The following is a 19,547-nucleotide window of genomic DNA, read 5'->3' as shown; positions in this document are numbered from 1 at the left end:
AACATTATGAGATCATTGTAGGCAAATGTTAATTTGTTACTGGAACAAATAGCCAAATAGCTATGATTCTGTTCTTACTAGATTTTCAAGAAGCCCTTTCACCATCCTCTAAAATTCATTGTAACTTTACAATATAATGTGGGGGCAACTTATTGCAACCCAAAAGAAAGGAAAATTCTTCTTGGAATTTTCAACTTTTATTGCGAAGTTAAGTTTCTGCAGGAGGCAGTTGGAGGACAAGGAGTCAGGGAAAAGATGTTATATTAGATGTTCACCAAAAGCCTAAAGATTACTACTGTAAATTCTTTGCCTTTTGGCTAATCAAGGACACAGATCCATTCTCCTTTTGAGAATCACAATAGACTTTTATTTAGTAAGGCACAGGTTGTTAATACTTTCCTTTTCTCATTTGCCTAATCTCATGTTGATTCATGCCTCTATCAGTGGTTTATAAATTGACTTGCCTGTTCTTTCATCTGTCTCCTGGCATCATCTTCCCTTGAGTTACAAATCAGATCTTGTGCCCATTACTTAAGCAAACTCCCTAATGGTTTAAAATGTCATTAAATAGCACAACTAAAATACAAGTGAGATCACCAGAATGACTCATTGATAATGTCTGCTTTTGGATGTGAGGAACATTAGCAAAGACTGGTCTATCTTTAGCTGGGCACAACCAGTACTTGGACTTACTACTCTTTTGACTATCTGACCCAGATATTGGATTATAGCCAGGTCAGAAGGATGGGTCCCACTTTTTGAGGGAATCTTTTAAAAAATAAACATTCGAATTTCTGTAAAAAGCAACAGAGGGTTCTGTGGCACCTTTGAGACTAACAGAAGTATTGGGAGCATAAGCTTTCGTGGGTAAGAACCTCACTTCTTCAGATGCAAGTAATGGAAATCCATTTACTTGTATCTGAAGAAGTGAGGTTTTTACCCATGAAAGCTTATGCTCCCAATACTTCTGTTAGTCTCAAAGGTGCCACAGGACCATCTGTTGCTTTTTACAGATTCAGACTAACACGGCTACCCCTCTGATATTCGAATTTCTGTCATATTATCCTCACTAAATATATATCTGTTTGTCTGTGAACCCATGATTGTCACTTTGGATATTTTACACAGTAACTAGACACTCATGTCTGGCCTGTGCCAGCTGACTCAGGCTCGCAGGGCTTGGGCTGTTTCAATGCTGTGTAGACATCGAGGTCAGGCTGGAGCCTGGGCTATAGGACCTGTGAGGTGGAAGGGTGCCAGAGCTCAGGGCTCCATCCCAAGCCCGTAAGTCTACAACAGCAGTGAAACAGCCCAAGCCCTGTAAGCCTGAGTCAGCTGGCATGGGCCAGCCACTGGTTTTTCTTTGCTGTGTAGACATACCCCAACAGGCAAATGAGCTACTGACTCCTAATACAGCTCTAATAGGGTTAAGAGGGAAAAAAAACAAGAAGTCAATTGAATGTAAAACTGCCCAACTCTGTACAGGTGCTCCCTGATCTGGTTTTACTCTGTATCTTATGAGAAGTAACACCACAATGAACTCCTGACCATTCTTCACTGTCTGTTCAGTTCCAGAACTTTCCACTTCTATGGAACCCATAGCATGATGTTGACATCCTAATTTTTTTTTAATAGTTTACACCTTTTTTCAATGTGACTCTAGTTCTGATAAAGGTGCAGTATTTAGCTACAAAAGTTACATTGGCTAGGGAGTCACAGTACAAGTTGCTCCACAACACCCAGGCAAGGCCCCTATACCCTGGAATGGAGGGTCTCTTTCTACAAAGGAGGCACTGATCAGTGTCCATGCCCATTTAATCTCTGAGCTCTCTGTGGAGACTACAAAGATAGGCCCAGATCCTGCAGTTGCACCAGGTGGACTGACCCTTGTGATTGTCTGGACACCCATTAATTTCAAGGCAATTCCACAAGGGAATGGAGTTTGGGTTTAGTTCAAGAAATGGTTAAATAATACTAGCTGATATGGTGGGTTTAGTGCTGTATGTACATTTTCATTGTTACTACGGACCTGTGAGTAGTCCCACAGTAGAGTAGACTACTATTCTCAGTAGTAAAATTAATCACATTTATAAGTGTTTGTAGGATTGAGGCTTCTGTGAACTAGATATGGAAAAACTATGTAACCCATGATTAATCCTGCTCTTATCTTAATTTGCTTGTATAGTTGCTAATGATTTTGTGCGTGTGTGTGGGGAGGGGGAGCGGACAAACAAGTCTGCAATTTGATTAACCCAGGTAACACCATTTCTGAAACTAAAAGTTTCTGAATTATTGTGTCTCTGATGCTGTGAATGCCTTCATCTACCATTCTCCTTGAATATGATTGTTTTTTACTGTTTACCACATATAGGTTTTTAAAATAAAGCCAGTCAGTGCCTGTGAAAAGTAAATCTAAAATAAGACTGACTGATTTCTTTCTAAAACCTTGCTGGCTTGTACAGCCTTTTTCTGCACTAAAAGCTAGCAATACCTTATAGCCTTTCACAGTTGTCAGACCATATAATTTTATCAAATAATTGGTTCTGGTCTTCACAAAACTGCAAGTAACAAAGTTCACATTATTTTATTTAAAACTTTTCTGCTGTTGATGGAATTCTCCTCCTTCCCTTTTTCTTGGCTCAAGTTGCTGGATTCTCTCATTTTTGACCATTTCTAACCTATTTAAAGCTTTTGATAAGTGCCTGTTATCTGATTTCTGGTACAAAAATCAATTTGTTTGACCACAGCTTTTCCTTTAAAATCTTGAGAGCATTTGATACACCCTTGGCATAACCTCCATCTACCTGTCTTTGAGTAAATAACATCACTTTTTAGATGTTCATTCTCCATCACTTAGTAAACTGTTTTTTTTGTTGTTGTTACTTCATTTCATTCCCCTTAGTAATGCACTGATCAACATTCAAAAAGCCTGACTCTGTTGAACTAAGATAGTGGGATGTTCTAAGTTGGATTGCAAAAGACCATTGTCATTCCAGTACTAATGACTGTTAACCAAAGGGTACGTCTTCACTACCTGCCGTATTGGCGGGTAGCAATCGATTTATCCGGGATTGATATGTTGCGTCTCGTTAAGACGCGATATATCGATCCCCAAACGTGCTCACCGTCAATGCCGGAACTCCACCAGAGCGAGCGGCGGTAGTGCAGTCGACTGGGGAGCCGCGGCCGTCGATCCCGCGCTGTGTGGACCCCAGGTAATTCGATCCAAGATACTTCGACTTCAGCTACGCTATTCACGTAGCTGAAGTTGCTTATCTTGGATTGATCCCCCCCCTAGAGTAGACCAGCCCCAAGTGTTAAAGCATTATCTCATCAATGCAGCAGGCTCTTAGTACTAACAAAATAATCCATTGAGTATAAAACCCTACTTAATGTGCGATATTGCAGATTATGCAATATTAGGCTTCCACCACAATTTTGACAGCAGGAGCCTCGCTGTGCATGGGTCTAACAGTGGGATACCCTGCCACCCCAGGGCTGAGAGCAGGAGCCCCCTCTCTCGTCCCTGGGTAGCCGATGTAAGCCCCGGACCCCTGCTCCTAGCCCTGGGCAGCCAACAGCAGAAATTCACATAAAAATAACAATGCACTTTACCGCAAATATTAAGGTCCATTATTACTTTTCCACAATTTTCCATGGTTTGTCCACAACTCAAGTGCAATTTTTTTACAATCATCCTGCATTTCATGTAGAACCTTAATTGAGTAACAATAACAAAAATCTGCTTATGTTTATCCATTATTAATTGTTTTATTTCCAAAACACTTCATTCCATTCCTTTAAAATTAAAAACAGTGTACAATAAAATTAGGAAGGAAAGTGGGGTTTTTCCTCATGGGGTGAAAACTGGGCTCCGACACTTTTAAAGAGATGGTGTGCAAAGCTGGCTCTCTTGTGTTTAAAAAAATCCTTTTTCTTGATTTTTAAGAGTATTAATCTATGTACAATAGAGAATGGAACAAGTTAAAAACAATAACTTACAGTGGTTAACACTGCCCCTTTTGAAGTATGACTTGTGCTTTATGAATGAAAAGATAAAACTACAGAAAAATAAAGAACTGTAGTTTCACTTGTATGTTTTTCTTTTCCATGTTCACATTTTTTAAACATTTATGAATCCTGCAAAACTGTTAAATTATGTATCAAGTTGATTTTTTCCAGGGTGTCCATGAAACCTCTGTAGGATGTGCTGGCTGGATAGCCCTTTAACTTCACCCAGAAAAAAAGCAGATTTTTAGAAATATTTTTTTTCTCTTTTTCAGCTGGAGAGACTACAGTCTGAGAATACCTCTGAGTGGGGAAAGAGAGAAATACTCGAAACAGAAAAGCAAGATCTGGAAAGAGAAAATAGAAGGTTGAAGGCCCAGGTGAAAGAAATTCAAGAACTTCTGGATAAGAGAAATAAACTGCCATCAACTAACTTGGGTTCTGATTTCAAAACAGCACAAAGTGAACTACTGGAAAAAAATAAGGTACGGACTTTACTTGGTAGTAGATCCAAACTTGTTTAAAGGAAGTTCTCAGCCATTAGCACAAATTTAAAATAGCCAGTGATCCTGGAAACATTGATGCAACATTGATGTAACGTTACACACAGGAGTATTCCTACTCAAGTCAAAGGGATTAGTACATGCATCAAGTAGTGCATGAAGTTAAGTGTTTGCAGGATTAGGGGCCCTAATGTATTGCTTAATTTTGTTTTTGAATGGATGGCATGTTCTTTGAAAAAAGGCTCTGATGGGTGTAGTCATTCCATAAAGTATTACAATGACAATGATTTTTATGCATTGTTGCTATAGCTATTTACTTCCTTTTTCAAGCTAAAATATGACAAGCAAAATCATAATAAATATTTCCATACTAGACTTTCTTTCATGTAAACTCACTTTTACAGAACTTCAAATTACTTGGCTCCTATTTAATTTATTTTGTTCAGTATTCAAATATCGTATATAGTTCATTCTTTTAAACTTTACTACTGAAAATCTCATTCTTCCAGAAGGAGTCTGGGTGTCTAAAGAACAACAAACTGCTTATATCTTATCTTCCTAAAATATCTTTCCACACTATTATCACAGTTCAGGACAGCTGCACTGGGGTCTTGTAGGTTGTTTCTGTTAGGAGGAGAAATTGAAGATGAAGTCTGGTATCTCTTTGATAGAATCCTGTATATTTACAAACGGAGCCTTGTTTCCCTGAACATAGTAGGAATCACACAGCAGAATGCAATTCCTTCTATTTGAAATGGCAGAAGACTTGAAGAGACGTGGGTTCCTGGCATACCTGGATACCAATGAGGATTTCCAGGATAAATGGACAACGGACCAATTTATAGACACTCAGCTAGACTTGCAGATCAAGATCAGCAAAAAGAGGTCAAATGCACTTCAGGAGACTGTGGGATTTGCCACAGAACTTGAATCTTTCCATACGGCACATCATCAGAAGTAGAAACAGTCACTAGTGAGAAAGATGGAAGCTGATCTCTATGAGTCCTATAAGTACAGGTCTGTGTCTAATATGCATGAAGTCAGAGGGGATGCTGGGATTGATGTATGCCTTTCTGCCAATTCCCAGGGTAACAAGTGTTCTGAAGAAACAGTAGTGAGATTCAGGCTTGATAATCATAATAGCCCCAGTGTTGGGCAGGCAGTTCTTGTCTTAAGCTCTGATGAACCTAGCAGTGAAAAATTAGCCTTACAGCCATCAATCTGACATAATGTCCACCAAAAGAAGCTGTTCAGCTGAAGATCACAGCATTCTGTTTGAAAGCAGGAAGGCTTCAATCCAAATGATTTATAAAGCTATATGGAAGAGGTTTTCTGTTTGGGCATCTCAAAACCAGCTGTCCCCCTTGACAACACCTATTTCAGTGGTGGTGGACTATTTACTAATCTTGAAGCAAGCTGGACTTTCCATCAGCTCCATAAGGCTTCATTTAGCAGCAATATCTGCACATTTCCGACAGTCAGGTCTACACTGTATATTCTCATCTACAGTGGAAAGAATCCTTAAGGGCCTTATTCATGTTTTCATAAAGACAGGGTCATTCTCAGGCCTCACCCCAAGTTTCTGCTCAAGGTTGCTTCAGACTTCCATATAAATCAATTTGTCTTCCAGTTTTCTTTCCCAAGTCTCAACCCTGGCAGGGGGAAGCTAAACTTCACATATTTGATGTATTAAGGGCACTGTCTTCTTATTTTGGTGGAAGAAAGTAAATTAGGAACACACCCAGATTACTTGTGGTCTTTTTTGCTAGGGGTAATGGTGAGGCAATATCCTTACAGAGATTATCAGAATGGGTCTCCAACTGTATAAGAACATGTTATGAGCTAGTCAGCATCATATAGTCATTAGAATTTATTCACTAAATGTCCCTATTTCTGAAATCAGCAGGGCAACTACATGGAGTTCAGTTCACACCATTTTAAGACACTACTTATTGGTAGAAGTTCCAGATCAGATAGCTGTCCTGCAGTCATTATTTTAGCAGGATTTCTACTACTCACCTCTCCATGTGTATTCCACAACCCTTTCTGCTTGCTGGCTACTACTTCTTTTGGGATTCTGTGTTGGTGAAGGATCTAAGGGGTGGTTGGCTCTGCTCAGTCCTCAGGTGGTGGGGCTATGACACCTAGAGCACAGGCTTTACCGCAACAGACACTGCTGGCCAAAAGGAACCCATCTCATGCCACTAAGAGAGGAATTCATGTGGACCACACATCTCAAAGAACCAAAGCTACTGTGGATAAGTATCTGTTCTTTTCTGTGCCTCACTCTGAAGAAACATCTCCTCAAACTTCCCCCAAAGGTTTTCATAACATAATAGAAGAGTCCTATTAGTTAAATTACATTGTCCGCCCTCTGGCCAGTATAGGACTTTCCCCTATATTACTGTGTATTCTCCAGTGCTTCTCTAGGTGGATTGGTGTATCTTAGTTGTTCAATTAGAAAATAGTTGGGCTAAAATAAGAAATAGGCCATTATTTAAACTGAACCCTGCTGTGTTTTTTGCTCACACTTTATATTAAGGCTGCTTTTTATAAAAGGTTAATAAATGATCAATAGCTGTTTTAAGCATGTTAAAGACATGAGTAGTATTTGCTATAGAACAGTGGTTCCCAAACTTTTGGTCCACACACCAACTGCATTTTGTCTTTCTTCTGTGACCCACAGTTCAAATTCATAAGCCAGTGTCCTCCTTTGCCTCCACCTCCTTGCCTTGCTGAGGGGGCAATGACCACCTGCAGCAGCACCCTTTGCTCCAGCACTTCAGTCCTAATCCAGGCCCACTCGAGAAGGGAAGCCCCCAGATGGGAGGGGAGAGTATGGGGGAGAGCATGAGTGAACACAGGGAAGAGTGAGCTCACCCATCACTCACTGGGCCTGGGCTGGGCCTGGCTCCCTGCTCCAGGCATTTTGATCCAGTGCACATGATTGCAGCACCATTCAGGTCTAGGCCCGCCATGCCTCCATCATGACTGAGTGGCATTCCAACCCCCTGCACCAGGTTGCAGTTACACTCACTCAAATTTGGCTCAACACCCATCCATCATGATGGAAGAGCAGCTGGGCCAAACCTAAGTGGTGCTGCAACCCTGTGCACCAGATTGCAACACTCAGCATGAGTCGGAGGTGGGCTCGCTCTGCAACCCCCATCCACTGACAGGGCTTCTCCTTCTCACCAGGCCTGTGACTAATCTGGCCAACCCCCCCGGGGAGGCATTAGCAGGAGTGTAGTAAGCAAGACACAAGAAGTAATTCTTCCACTCTACTCAGCACTGATAGGGCCTCAAATGAAGTCCTGTGCCCAATTCTGGGCACCATACTTTGAGAAAGATATGGACAAACTGGAGAAAATCCTGAAGAGAGCAACAAAAATGATTAAGGGACTAGAAAACACAATCTATGAGGAAAAAGAACAGGAGTACTTGTGGCACCTTAGAGACTAACAAATTTATTAGAGCATAAGCTTTCGTGGACTACAGCCCACTTTCTATGAGGAAAAATTTTAAAAAATGGGTTTGTTTAGTCTGGAAAGGAGAAGACTGAGGGGGGACATGATAATGGTCTCCAAATATGTAAAAGGCTGTTACAAGAAGGAGGTTGATAAATTGTTGTTTACCACTGAGGCCTGGACAAGAAGGAATGAGCTCAATTGCAGCAAGGGGGGTGTAGGTTGGACATTAGGAAAAACTTGGTAACTGTCAGGGTGGTTAAGACTGGAATAACTTACCTAGGGATGTTGTGAAATCTCTGTCATTGGAGGTTTTTAAGAACAGGTTAGACATACACCTGTCAGGGATGGTCTAAATAATGTTTAGTTCTGCCTCAGTGCAGAGAACTGGACTAGATGGCCTATCAAGGTCCCTTCCAGTCCTGTGATTTGGGAAATACTTTGGTATTTGGGAAAAATATTTTGGTGATTTGGGAAAAAACATTTCTGTGATTTGGGAAATACTTTTATAGATAGTTATAAGCACACTAGTAGATGGTCATAAACCTTGGTTATAAGTGTCTTTCTGGAGAATATAACAATCAACTAACTATTAAAATACCTATTATCTTGTTCCCTCTGTATTAAGGATAAGTTTCTAAATAGTTATGAAAGCATGCCCATGAGGTCTTTTTTTTAAGGTCTTAAAAGTATTTAGCTTACTTATTACAGAATTAGCCCATTCGTAACATGGATGCATTCAGAGAGATTACAGCAGTGTAACTGAGGATATAATTAATGTTATGACATTTTATTTCCCATGTGGTTTTGCAGTTTATTGCTCCAGTAGCCCTTGCTGCTATTTTTAGGAAAAAGAGAGGAGAGAATGAGGAGTGTGTGCCCATGAGCTTGAGTGATTGCAATTGTATGTTCATTAAGCAGTAGGTTATGTCCCTTGAAATGGGGTCAGATAGATGCTAGGTATAGAATGTGTGTTGGAGGGGGTGTGAGGGTGGGGGGAGGATTCAGGGAAGGGAGAGCGAACAAAAGAACCAGGGCCAGAGTTTGTTATCCTTACTTGATTTGAGTTACAGTAGCTCATTCCAGGAGTAGACCAGCTGAAATCTGTGGGACTGCTCTGAATAAGGTGCAACTTATCATGACTGAGGGTGCTGTCAACATTTGGCACAAATGAGCTTCTGTAACTTTTTCATGCTTAATTGTTTGTATGTGATTTATGTTGTTTTGCTTTCTTTCGTGATTTTTTTTTAAATAATAAAAATACAGTGAAAACTTAGTATAGGGCTGTGAGTAAGCACGAGCCATTGAATGGACCAGGTGTAAACAAATAGCCTGTAGCTTCTAACCCAGATCACTTGTCAAATAAATGCCCCTCTCTTATCCCTTCCCCACTGCCCACCAACAAAGGAAAGATTGGAGATGAATCTACAATCTATGAATAGTTATGCCATACAAATTGTGGGTCAGGACTCCAAAGTGGATCGCGACCCAATTTTAATGGGGTTGCCAGGGCTGGCGTTAGAGTGGCTGGGGCCCGGGGCCAAAGCTGAAGCCCAAGTCCCACCACCCAGGGCTCAGAATTCAATTTCAGCCTGGGGTGGCGGGGCTCAGGTTACAGGCCCCATGCCCAGGGATGAAGCCTTTGGGCTTTGATTTGCTCCCCAGACCCCTCCAGGCAGCGGGGTTTGGGTGGGCTCATGGTTCGGTCCCCCCTCCTGGGGTCATGTAGTAAATTTTGTTGTCAGAAGGGGGTCGCCGTGCAATGAAGTTTGAGAACCCCTGCCATAGAGGTATTTTAGAATTGTTTCCCTGAACTTAGGATAGGCAACAATGGTAGCATTACCTGGTAGTAATGGTTGGGAAATATTGATTCTTTAATGAAAACCAATGGTGCCCAGTAATAAATGAAATAAATCATATATCAGCAAAGGTTCCTTAAACCTGTTAGTGTTTGTTATGTATTCCACAAATTACAATGTGAGTTTCTGTAAGGGCGGACAGGTTCTCCAAGGAGGAAAGAGGAAATGCTTTATCTCTTTCTTACCCAGGACATTTGTGACATAAAACCAGACCAGAAAGAAACTGAGGAACCTGATTGTTTTGCATCTGCATAAGAACTATACTAGTTCCCAAAGAAGCTAATGCAATAAGGATTTGTGTGTCAATTTTTTCCAATCTAGTATAAGTAAAAAAAATAATCTTGCACCATTGTTTTCATTCAGACAAGGAAGAATCAAACTAGGGCTAGATGCTTCCAAATCTCCAAGACAGTGTGGCAGTTCTGATGCATGTGTTTTCAACAGTAACAGACTATTAGCATTTTTTGTAACTATTTTTCTTAATAGTCAACTTGTGAATGATTCCTTTAGCCCCTCTTTTCTAAAGGGTGTTATTCCAACCTTTAATTTTGAACTTGCACTTTAGTGTGTATAATTATATACAAGTAATGATCTACACAGTCATTTGTCATTTGGGATAGCAATTCACACATAAGTGCCATGAATGCAAACAAGCATTTTTTGGGCACAAATGTTAGTGTGAAGATATGTGCCTATAAAATGATGTCATGCATTAAAAATTAGCCCCTACAATTCTGAATTGTCAGTATGTTCAAAATATTTCCATTGTCAGTTTCCAAAAGGTTAACTTCTGTTGTTGTTTTGTTGTATGTGATCAGCAAAATTGGTGAAACAATTGAGAGAAGACACTGTTTTTTATGTGGCCCTATTGATTGCACTTCCTGGAATGGAGTTTGCATTTTAAAATAATAGTTATAGTGTTTGACAAATAGGCTGGCAACTAATGTTAAATGTATCCAAGTGGTTCATTTTAGATGGGATCGCAATGAATGAAAAAACTATTGAAAATATAAATCAATACCCAAAAGCGTATTATTTACTGAAGGAGATTTATTACCTTCAACTCTAAAGATCATTTTGAACAAAATCTGAAATTAATTTTGTTGAGTAGTAATTTTGTTTTACAGTGCTAGCTCTAATTATTGAGGTAAAGGTCTTCAAGTAAAGATCTGCTAAGTAACATATCTAGCTTTAAAAATCAGTACAAATACAATAGATTAGCTGTAGGGTATAACTTTGAAGTCACTACTTGAGTAATGTTTCCTCGCTTGCTGTTTTGACTTTGCATTAGGCTTGTAAAGGTTTCATATATACACAGTCAAACTGGGAGTGAGAGAGAAAAGTCAGTGATACTCTACCAGCTCCAACACAAAATAACCTTTACATGCTAGAAATGCCAAAACACAATGCTGCTCTTAGTAGATGCCTATGTGATCATCAATGATTTCTGTTCTCCCCCTCACTGGGGTTCAAATATAACCATGGACACTGCTGGGCCTTCAGACTTGGTTCCTTTTTGACTTGGAGGAGGAGGAATGATGATACTCATCTCAGTGGGGCAGTAACCAGTGAACGGGGTTTGATTTTTCTTTGTTTTTGAAATTGAGGAAAAATCCCACTCTATTTTCCAGTGGAAAAAGGTGGTAGGAGGAAAGTGAGGGTGGGATTTTTTCTGCACAACTTTTAAATAACAAAATTATTGTCATCAAAATCTCACTTTTCAGTGAAAATGCTCTTAAAAATGTTTTGATCAGCTCTATTCTCAAGGCTCTCGGTAAAAACTATTTTTCTGTTTGTTTGTTTGTTTGTTTTGTTTTTAAACTTTTTACATCCACATTTTTGTACTCCCAATCCCCAAGTTTCAGAACTGATGGGTATTTCTTAAACATGAAAAATCAATGAATCCTTAATCAAAGTGAAGCCTGCTGTATTACCAGTCCCTTGAGATAGGTAGCCTCCCATGTTATATTTATTTGATCTTTCTTATCTTCCCCCACAGGCTACCATAAGATAATATGGTGGTTCCTGACAGCAAGAGGGCCACCATCCTCCCTGAGGGCAGTTTGACTTCTCTTCTGTTGTAAACAATAGCAGATGATGGCCATTTTGAAAGTGTCTGATTGTTCATGGAATTCCCTACAGTAGAATATTCTGCAGTCTATGCTGAAGAAGAAACTTTCAGTTACGAATAAAAACAAGAAATCATGGCCATTAATCCTAAAACTTTACTTTCAGCATTACCCATTGCACCACAAGTACTTACAAAGGATAGAAAGGGGATTCTTGTGGTGAGGGGAGAAGGGGTCAGATGGGATGGAGGGAGAAAATGGAATTTGTGTGCTGTGCATGCAGGGAAATATAGAGGTCAGGAGCAGGGGGAAATTGCCCAAAGCTCTATGGTTGCTCTGTCCTGCTCCAGAGTGGGAGAAGGCAGCCATTATGTGCCACTGAATCTTATTCTAAAAATGTGTGTGTGTGGGGGGGGAGAGAGGTGGGTATTGATTTTTTTTTCTCCTAATTTAAGGTTGATGCTACGTATCTTCAAATCTTGAGAAATATCACATGGTAACATTAGATTTGGATTTCTTTGTTAGCATTTAAGTATGAAATTTTTAATGTAAAAAACCCAAGAAAATTCCTAGATAACTGTTAACAAGGAATTAAGTTTGAGATTACATGTCTGCAGTTTAGGGTAAATCCCATTACAGGAATATTTCAATTATCCCCAAATCAGTGATAACCCTGGAAAATCCATAGTTAACGTGAACATGTTTGGTTTTTCTTTATAGGTATGGAAATTCATAGTTAAGGCACCCAAACTACTTTAGTTCAGGCCCTGTGGTGATACCATGAAAGTAAAAATGAAATATATAAATTGTCTTTAAAAATCAGTTTCTGCTAATATGGAAGCACAAACACTGTTATTCACCAGTTATAATGGTCTGGATATTTCATGGTGTCAAGTATCAGAGGAGTAGCCGTGTTACTCTATATCCACAAAAACAACGAGGAGTCCGGTGGCACCTCAAAGACAAACAGTTTTATTTGGGCATAAGCTTTTGTGGGTAAAAAACCCACTTCTTCAGATGCTTATGCCCAAATAAATCTGTTAGTCTTTAAGGTACCACCGACTCTTCGTTGTTTTTGTGGTTATTTCACGGTGTCCCTAACTTAAGTCTGAATATTCTAGATTTGTAACATTTGTTTTTAGGATAATTAACATATCTCTCTTATGTTTCTTACCCTTAACTCCAATTTAAGGTAGCTTCTTTGTTTGGGAATAAACCAATGACCAATTAATCTATATTTGAGATGGATAAGTAATCCTTAAAGTTTAATCACTTATTTTTAAAAGTCTTGAAAAATTATATAAATAACTATTCGGAAATGCTTGGCAAATTATCATCCCTGCTCTTCAATTGGGTGAATATTTTTTTTAAATTGTCAAATAACTTGTTCAAAATATTTGTGAAATATGCAAATTATTTGAATAGTTATTCACCCAATTCTTAATCCTTATACATTGTGTAAGCATTTCTTCTTGTGGGAACATATATTGATAAAACTGAAGAGCAGACATCAGTAAATGAAAGCTCATGCCTTTCTGATCATATTTTACAACACAGAATGGCTGATGTGCTGAAATTCAGAAGTCAGTGTCATAAAACTGAAAAAGGTCACAATATTTCTTTCCTCTGTCACATTTTTCAAATTGATCAGCTCTCCAATATATCATTTTTATCAAACCACATACAAGTAGGAGACAGTCCAAACTACAAACATTTGTATGGAATGTTATATTGGGTATAAATACTTTAAAAATATTACTTGGAAGGGAAAATAGTTCCTAATTAAATGAATTTATCTCCTTATTTCTGTGCTATCTGGGTTGTGTGTGAATGACCTGAATACAAATACAAAACAGTCCGTTCAAATTATAGATAACTTGATAGTAGCTCACTATAGTGAAAATAATGTAAGCAGCATAATTGTCATTGACATTCAGTAGTAAAAGAAAGGGAAATCAAAATGGAGTTTTTTGTAGTCTTTGAACTGTCTGTGACAAGTAACATTTTTTGTATGCATCCTAGAATTATTCCGCAATACTGTCTAAACTAGACCTCTCGCTCTTTCTTTCTCTCTCTCAGTTCAAAGGAAATACTTCATACTTAATTTGAAGATAGATTCTCAAACTACTAAATTCAAAAAGCTCTGTTCTATTAATATCTGGTGTAGCTATCAAAACAGAACACCAAAAATGAGTAATTGAGAGCAACAATAATGAAGGTCGTGATTCAGCAAAGCACTTCAGATGTTCTCAAGTCCCACTGAAGTTACTAGGATTTAAGCACATGCTTAAATACTTTGCTGACCCAGGACCTTTAAGTCTTATTAACTTCAGTGGGACTTGAGAACATGCCTAAATGCTTTGCTGAACCACGACCTTCATTAGTGTTGCACTGAATCCCATTGAAGTTCATAGCACTTTAATGCGTGACTAAATGGTTTATTGAATCAGGGCCTTAAAGTTATCTATTCTTCTAGTTATGAAAACAAAGATTGTGATCCTGCACGCAGCCTAGTATTTTTAAATAATTATTGAAACTGAAAATACAAAATAATTATTAACTATATAGGTTGGCTTATTCCAACTGATGTTTTAAAAAAAGCAGCTTTACCATTACTATGAATGCCATTCAAGAAAATAGTGTGAATGAATACTCCTATAAATGAGTCTGAGAGACTGATAAAATAGGTGAACTTCTATATCTGAAAATAAAATTTAAAAGTACACCTGGGAACAAGTCTCTATGACCATTCGGAAAAGGCAGATATATGAATGGAAAGGTATGGAAAAGTAAGCATCTTTTTGATAGTTTAAGCATCTTTTTGATAGATTTCAGATTTAGTTTGTCCCAAAGGAAGAAATGTATTCTTTTGATTACTTGTTTTGTATTTTATTTTTAACCATCATATGATGGCTGCTTCAACAGCACAGAATAGCTGACAAGGTTTCTCTTTGAAAAATTTTGATAGGATGAATAATTAAATCCAGAGGTAGCATGAACACAAAGGCAAGCAGCTTAGCTTTCACAACCCGCACAAAATGGAATGCATTGCATTTTAGATGGCTGAAATAAAAATAAAATACACTAAATCCAAATACCAAATATCAATTCCATCATTCCCCAACCAACACTTATTGACCTTTCTAAATCAATTTAACTCTGTTTTATATAAAATATGAATATAAAAGTGAACAAATGATACAGATAATGTTTTCAATGTACTTTACATGCAGGATACAGCTTATTTCCACTCTGAATTTGTTTAGTTTCAACTTCTAGCCTTGGAACATGTTATAGCTTTGTCAACTAGATTGAAATGTCCATTATCAAATATTTGTTCCCCATGTAAGTATTGTAAACTGTGATAAAATCCCTTTTAATCTTCTCTTTATTAAGGTTAATAGACTCAAGGAGCTTAAGGCATGTTTTAATAATTTTCATGGCTCTTCTCTGAACCCTCCCAATTTATCAACATCCTTGTTCAATTGTGGGCACCAGAACTAGACACAGTATTCCAGCTGGGGTTGCACCAGTGCCAAATACAGAGGTAACATTACCTTTCTACTCCTACTAAAGATTTTTCTCTTTATGCAATCAAAGATTGTATTAGCCCATTTGGCCACAAAATTGCACCAGGAGCTCAAGTTCAGCTGATTATCCACCAGGACCCCCAAAACTTTATTAGTGACCTGTCTTCTTCATTATTTACTGCTCCCCAACTTTTTGTATCACCTCCTGACTTTATCATAAGAACATCAGAAAGGTCCATCTAGCCCAGTATCTTGTCTTCCAACAGTGGCCAATGCCAGATGCCCCAGAGGGAATGAACAGAACAGGTAATCATCAAGTGATCCATCCCTTGTTCCCCATTTCCTGTTTCTGGGTAAACAGAGGCTAGGGACACCATCCCTGCCCATCCTGGCTAATAGCCATTGATGGATTTATCCTCCATTAACTTATCTAGTCCTTTTTTGAACCCTGCTATAGTCTTGGCCTTCATAACATTCTCTAGCAAAGAGTTCCACAGGTTGACTGTGTGTTGTGTGAAAAAAATATTTCCTTTTGTTTGTTTTAAACCTGTGGCCTATTAATTTCATTTGGGGACCCCTGGTTCTTGTGTTATGAGAAGTATTAAACAATACTTCCTTATTTACTTTCTCCATACCAGTCATGATTTTGTAGACCTCTATCATATTACCCCTTAGTCATCTCTTTTTGAAGCTGAAAAGTCCCTGTTTTATTAATCTCTCCTCATGCGGAAGGTGTTACATACCCCTAATCATTTTTATTGCCCTTTTCTGAACCTTTTCCGATTCCAATATACCTTTCTGAGATGGGGTGACCACATCTGTATACAGTATTCAAGATTTATAGAGAGGCAATATGATATTTTCTGTTGTATTATCTATCCCTTTCCTAATGATTCCTAACATTGTTAGATTTTTTTGACTGCCGCTGCACATTGAGTAGATGTTTTCAGAGAACTATCCACAATGGTGCTGAGATCTCTTTCTTGAGTGGTAACAGCTAATTTAGACCCTATCATTTTGTATGTATAGTTGGGATTATGTTTTCCAATGTACATTACTTTGCATTTATCAACATTGAATTTCATCTGCCATTTTGTTGCCCAGTCAGCCAGTTTTGTGAGATGCCTTTGTAAGTCTTCGCAGTCTGCCTTCAACTTAACCACCTTGAGTAGTTTTGTATCCTCTGTAAATTTTGCCACCTCACTGCTTCCCCCTTTTTCCAGATCATTTATGAATATGCTGAACAGTACTGGTCCCAATACTCAGCCATCAGGGACACCACTATTTACCTCTCTCCATTCTGAAAACTACCCATTTATTCCTACTCTTTGTTTCCTATCTTTTAACCAGTGATGTTTTTATGTTTCCTTCCAGTTCATAGCATGGAATGTTATCTTCAACATAAACATTTTGAATACTGTAGGGCCAAGAACTAGAAACATACTCAGTGATGATTGCCTATTTACAATTACATTTTGAGACCTATCTGTTATGCGGTACCAAGTCAAACATCTGATAAAAGTCTAAGCATATTACATCAACACTATTACCTTTATCAACCAAATTTGTAATCTCATAAAAAAGATATCAAATAATTTAACAGAATCTATTCTCCATAAACACGTGTGACCCAGGAATTTCTTGGTGCAAATTGGCAAAGGGCACAGGAGGTACATACAGGTTTACAGGAATCTCCTGGGTCTGATGTCTACATAATAGTGCACCAAAGGGTAGTATGCGAGGTTTCTACCAACAGCCAGTAACACACTGATCATCTTAGTCATTGAGAAATGTACATACAGGTAATACTAAAAAAGTTGTATATTTATACTGGAAATTATGTTATTAAAGCCTTGAAGTTAAAAGTAGGTTACCAGGAGGTGACAGGTCTTTGAACGATTGTGTTCAGGTTGGGGATAGTAGATGCTTATCTCTCTTTGTCTAGTCAAGCGTGTATTGTGCATTGTATGTCTCGCAATGTAAGTCTATCTGCTTGTGGAGCCAGGTGCCTCTTAAAAGATTGCTGGTCAACAAGAGAGGTAGGCCATAGGGGAAAACAATCAGTTTAAGGATAAAGATCAAAGGACTGATTTGATGTATAGGGAACTGCAAAGAGACACAGAATTTTCCACTGAGGAGGCAAGAGGACAGTGTAACTAGTCTCATAAACAGAATATCACTGCTAAGCATGGCTGTAATATGCTGGAAGGATTTTCAATGAGTTTTTGCTCTATATGACATGAGAATGTCTTCTTAGTTAAGTTTAGGTTCTAGAAAGCATGTTATGATTTTATTTTATATTTAACAATTTGTTTCCATTATGTCTATTTGTTTCTTCTCTAATCTCTGTTCTTTGTTAAATAAACATCTTCTTGGTTTTACTATAAACATATCTAAGTGCTAAGTGCTGTATTGAGCATAGTGGTGACCCTGAGGTATAACTGGAAAGCTATTGTGTTTATGCCTTTCGGTAATGGTTCTGTGAATTCTGTGAGTTTCCACTGGAATGGGGCTGGATACTTCATAACGATGCTCCGAAAGCTTAGTGGTCAGAGTATGCCTATAGTTAACCTGTAAGGAGAGAGCAGGGCCTGTGGAGGTACTGGAAGGGAGTGTTTGTGTTGCCAGAGGCTGGTGGAGTTGGGCAACTGACCCACAACAGGCACAGACAAGGCTTCCTCATGCTAAGGGCAGGTGGTAGGGAGATGCCTTCAGGACCGTGGCTATCCCTAGGAAGAATCACACCACGGTGATTGGCATTAATTATAGTACCCTTCTTTAATTCTTAATTATTTGAGTCCTGTATCAGCTGTTCTGTTATCTTGACCGGGATCAATGTCAGACTGACAGGCCTATAATTACCTGGGTCTTCCTGGTTAGCCTTTTTAAAAATAGGCACATTGCCTTTCTTCCAGTCTACTGTAACTTCTACAGTGGATCTTTGTCAATGCTTATTTATCTAAACAATACCTGTCAGTGAATTTATTGTTGCTGTATAAAGAGGATTTATAAGAAAGCTGTGATAGTTTTTTAGGATTCTAAGTTGTGTACTGATATAAGGGCAACAAATAAGTCAGTCCATTTCTTAGTGACATTTTTAAATAACATCACCATACTTATTAGTTGACTTCTAGGTTGCATGTATATACTAAAACAAACTCAATTTGTGGTTTACTAAATTAAGGAGGTGATTTTAAGTTTCCTGAATATCATCTTGTATTAGAAGCATTTTGTTATTCTTTTTCTTAGGGAAATAGATTTCACCTTTTAAGAAGAAAAGTCAATTATTTATGCTCCTCCAATCTTATATTTATCACAAATGAGTCAGTCTCTAGAAATTAGCAAATTAATGCATCAAATTATGCCGTGCAAGTTAGATTCTTTTCTCAGTCTTGCTGTGTATGACTTAGATTTGATTAAGAAGTTACTAAACAAACAGATTTCTTTTTATTAATGAGTACTGTCAATTTAACATCAGCTGAATGAGCACCTATAAAAAAATCCTCTATAAGTAACAACCAGTTATTTAAAATTATATGAAACCAAACTGGATTGTCCATTCCTCTATTTTTGGCTTCTTGTCTTTATGTAATTCAGTACACTATTCACTTGGGTATATGTCTCCCACCTCTTCTAGTTATGTGGCTGCATATTGTAGAACCACAGAAATGCAAAAATTGCCTTGGTCTATTAAAACATAAAATCCCTTACCCATGTAGGAGTCTTCCTATCAATATATTCTCCCACCACCTGAAACTGCATTTTCCAACCCGTCAGACCGGGTCTTTCTTTCAAATAATGAAAAAAAAAAATTCCTCTTAGAGGCAAGGAGGGTGAGGTAATATGTTTCATTGGACCAACTTCTGTTGGTGAGAGAGAAGAGCTTTCAAGCTTATACATCTTTTTAATTCTGTTAATTGTGCAACTAAGACATTCTGTAAATAGGATTTAACAACTGTGTTGCATAGGAGGGCACAAGATTCAGAGTGCTGCTTTAATTGCAGATCAGTGGGACCCTGTGGCGGGGCTAGTGGGTCAAACTGCACAAAAGCACCCCCCTTAAAATGAACCCTTCCTGGAATGGCTGGGAACATATCATTTGGTCACCTCA

At 38.4% G+C, this 19,547-nt stretch overlaps 1 protein-coding gene across 2 annotated transcripts in view; it reads left to right on the top strand.

Moving 5' to 3' along the window:
- CCDC102B (coiled-coil domain containing 102B) overlaps positions 1–19,547 on the top strand; it is a 352,649-nt gene that overhangs the window by 111,773 nt on the left and 221,329 nt on the right. For both annotated transcript variants that reach the window (XM_034762546.1, XM_034762547.1), the window contains exon 6: positions 4,284–4,493. In XM_034762546.1, the coding sequence (XP_034618437.1) occupies positions 4,284–4,493 (210 nt within the window). The remainder of the gene's footprint in view (positions 1–4,283; positions 4,494–19,547) is intronic.

Source organism: Trachemys scripta, chromosome 2 (genome assembly GCF_013100865.1).
Source record: "Trachemys scripta elegans isolate TJP31775 chromosome 2, CAS_Tse_1.0, whole genome shotgun sequence".
In the NCBI taxonomy this organism is placed as follows: domain Eukaryota; kingdom Metazoa; phylum Chordata; order Testudines; family Emydidae; genus Trachemys; species Trachemys scripta.
Note: the sequence above shows the minus strand (reverse complement) of the source record. Positions and strands in the feature narration are given on the sequence as shown.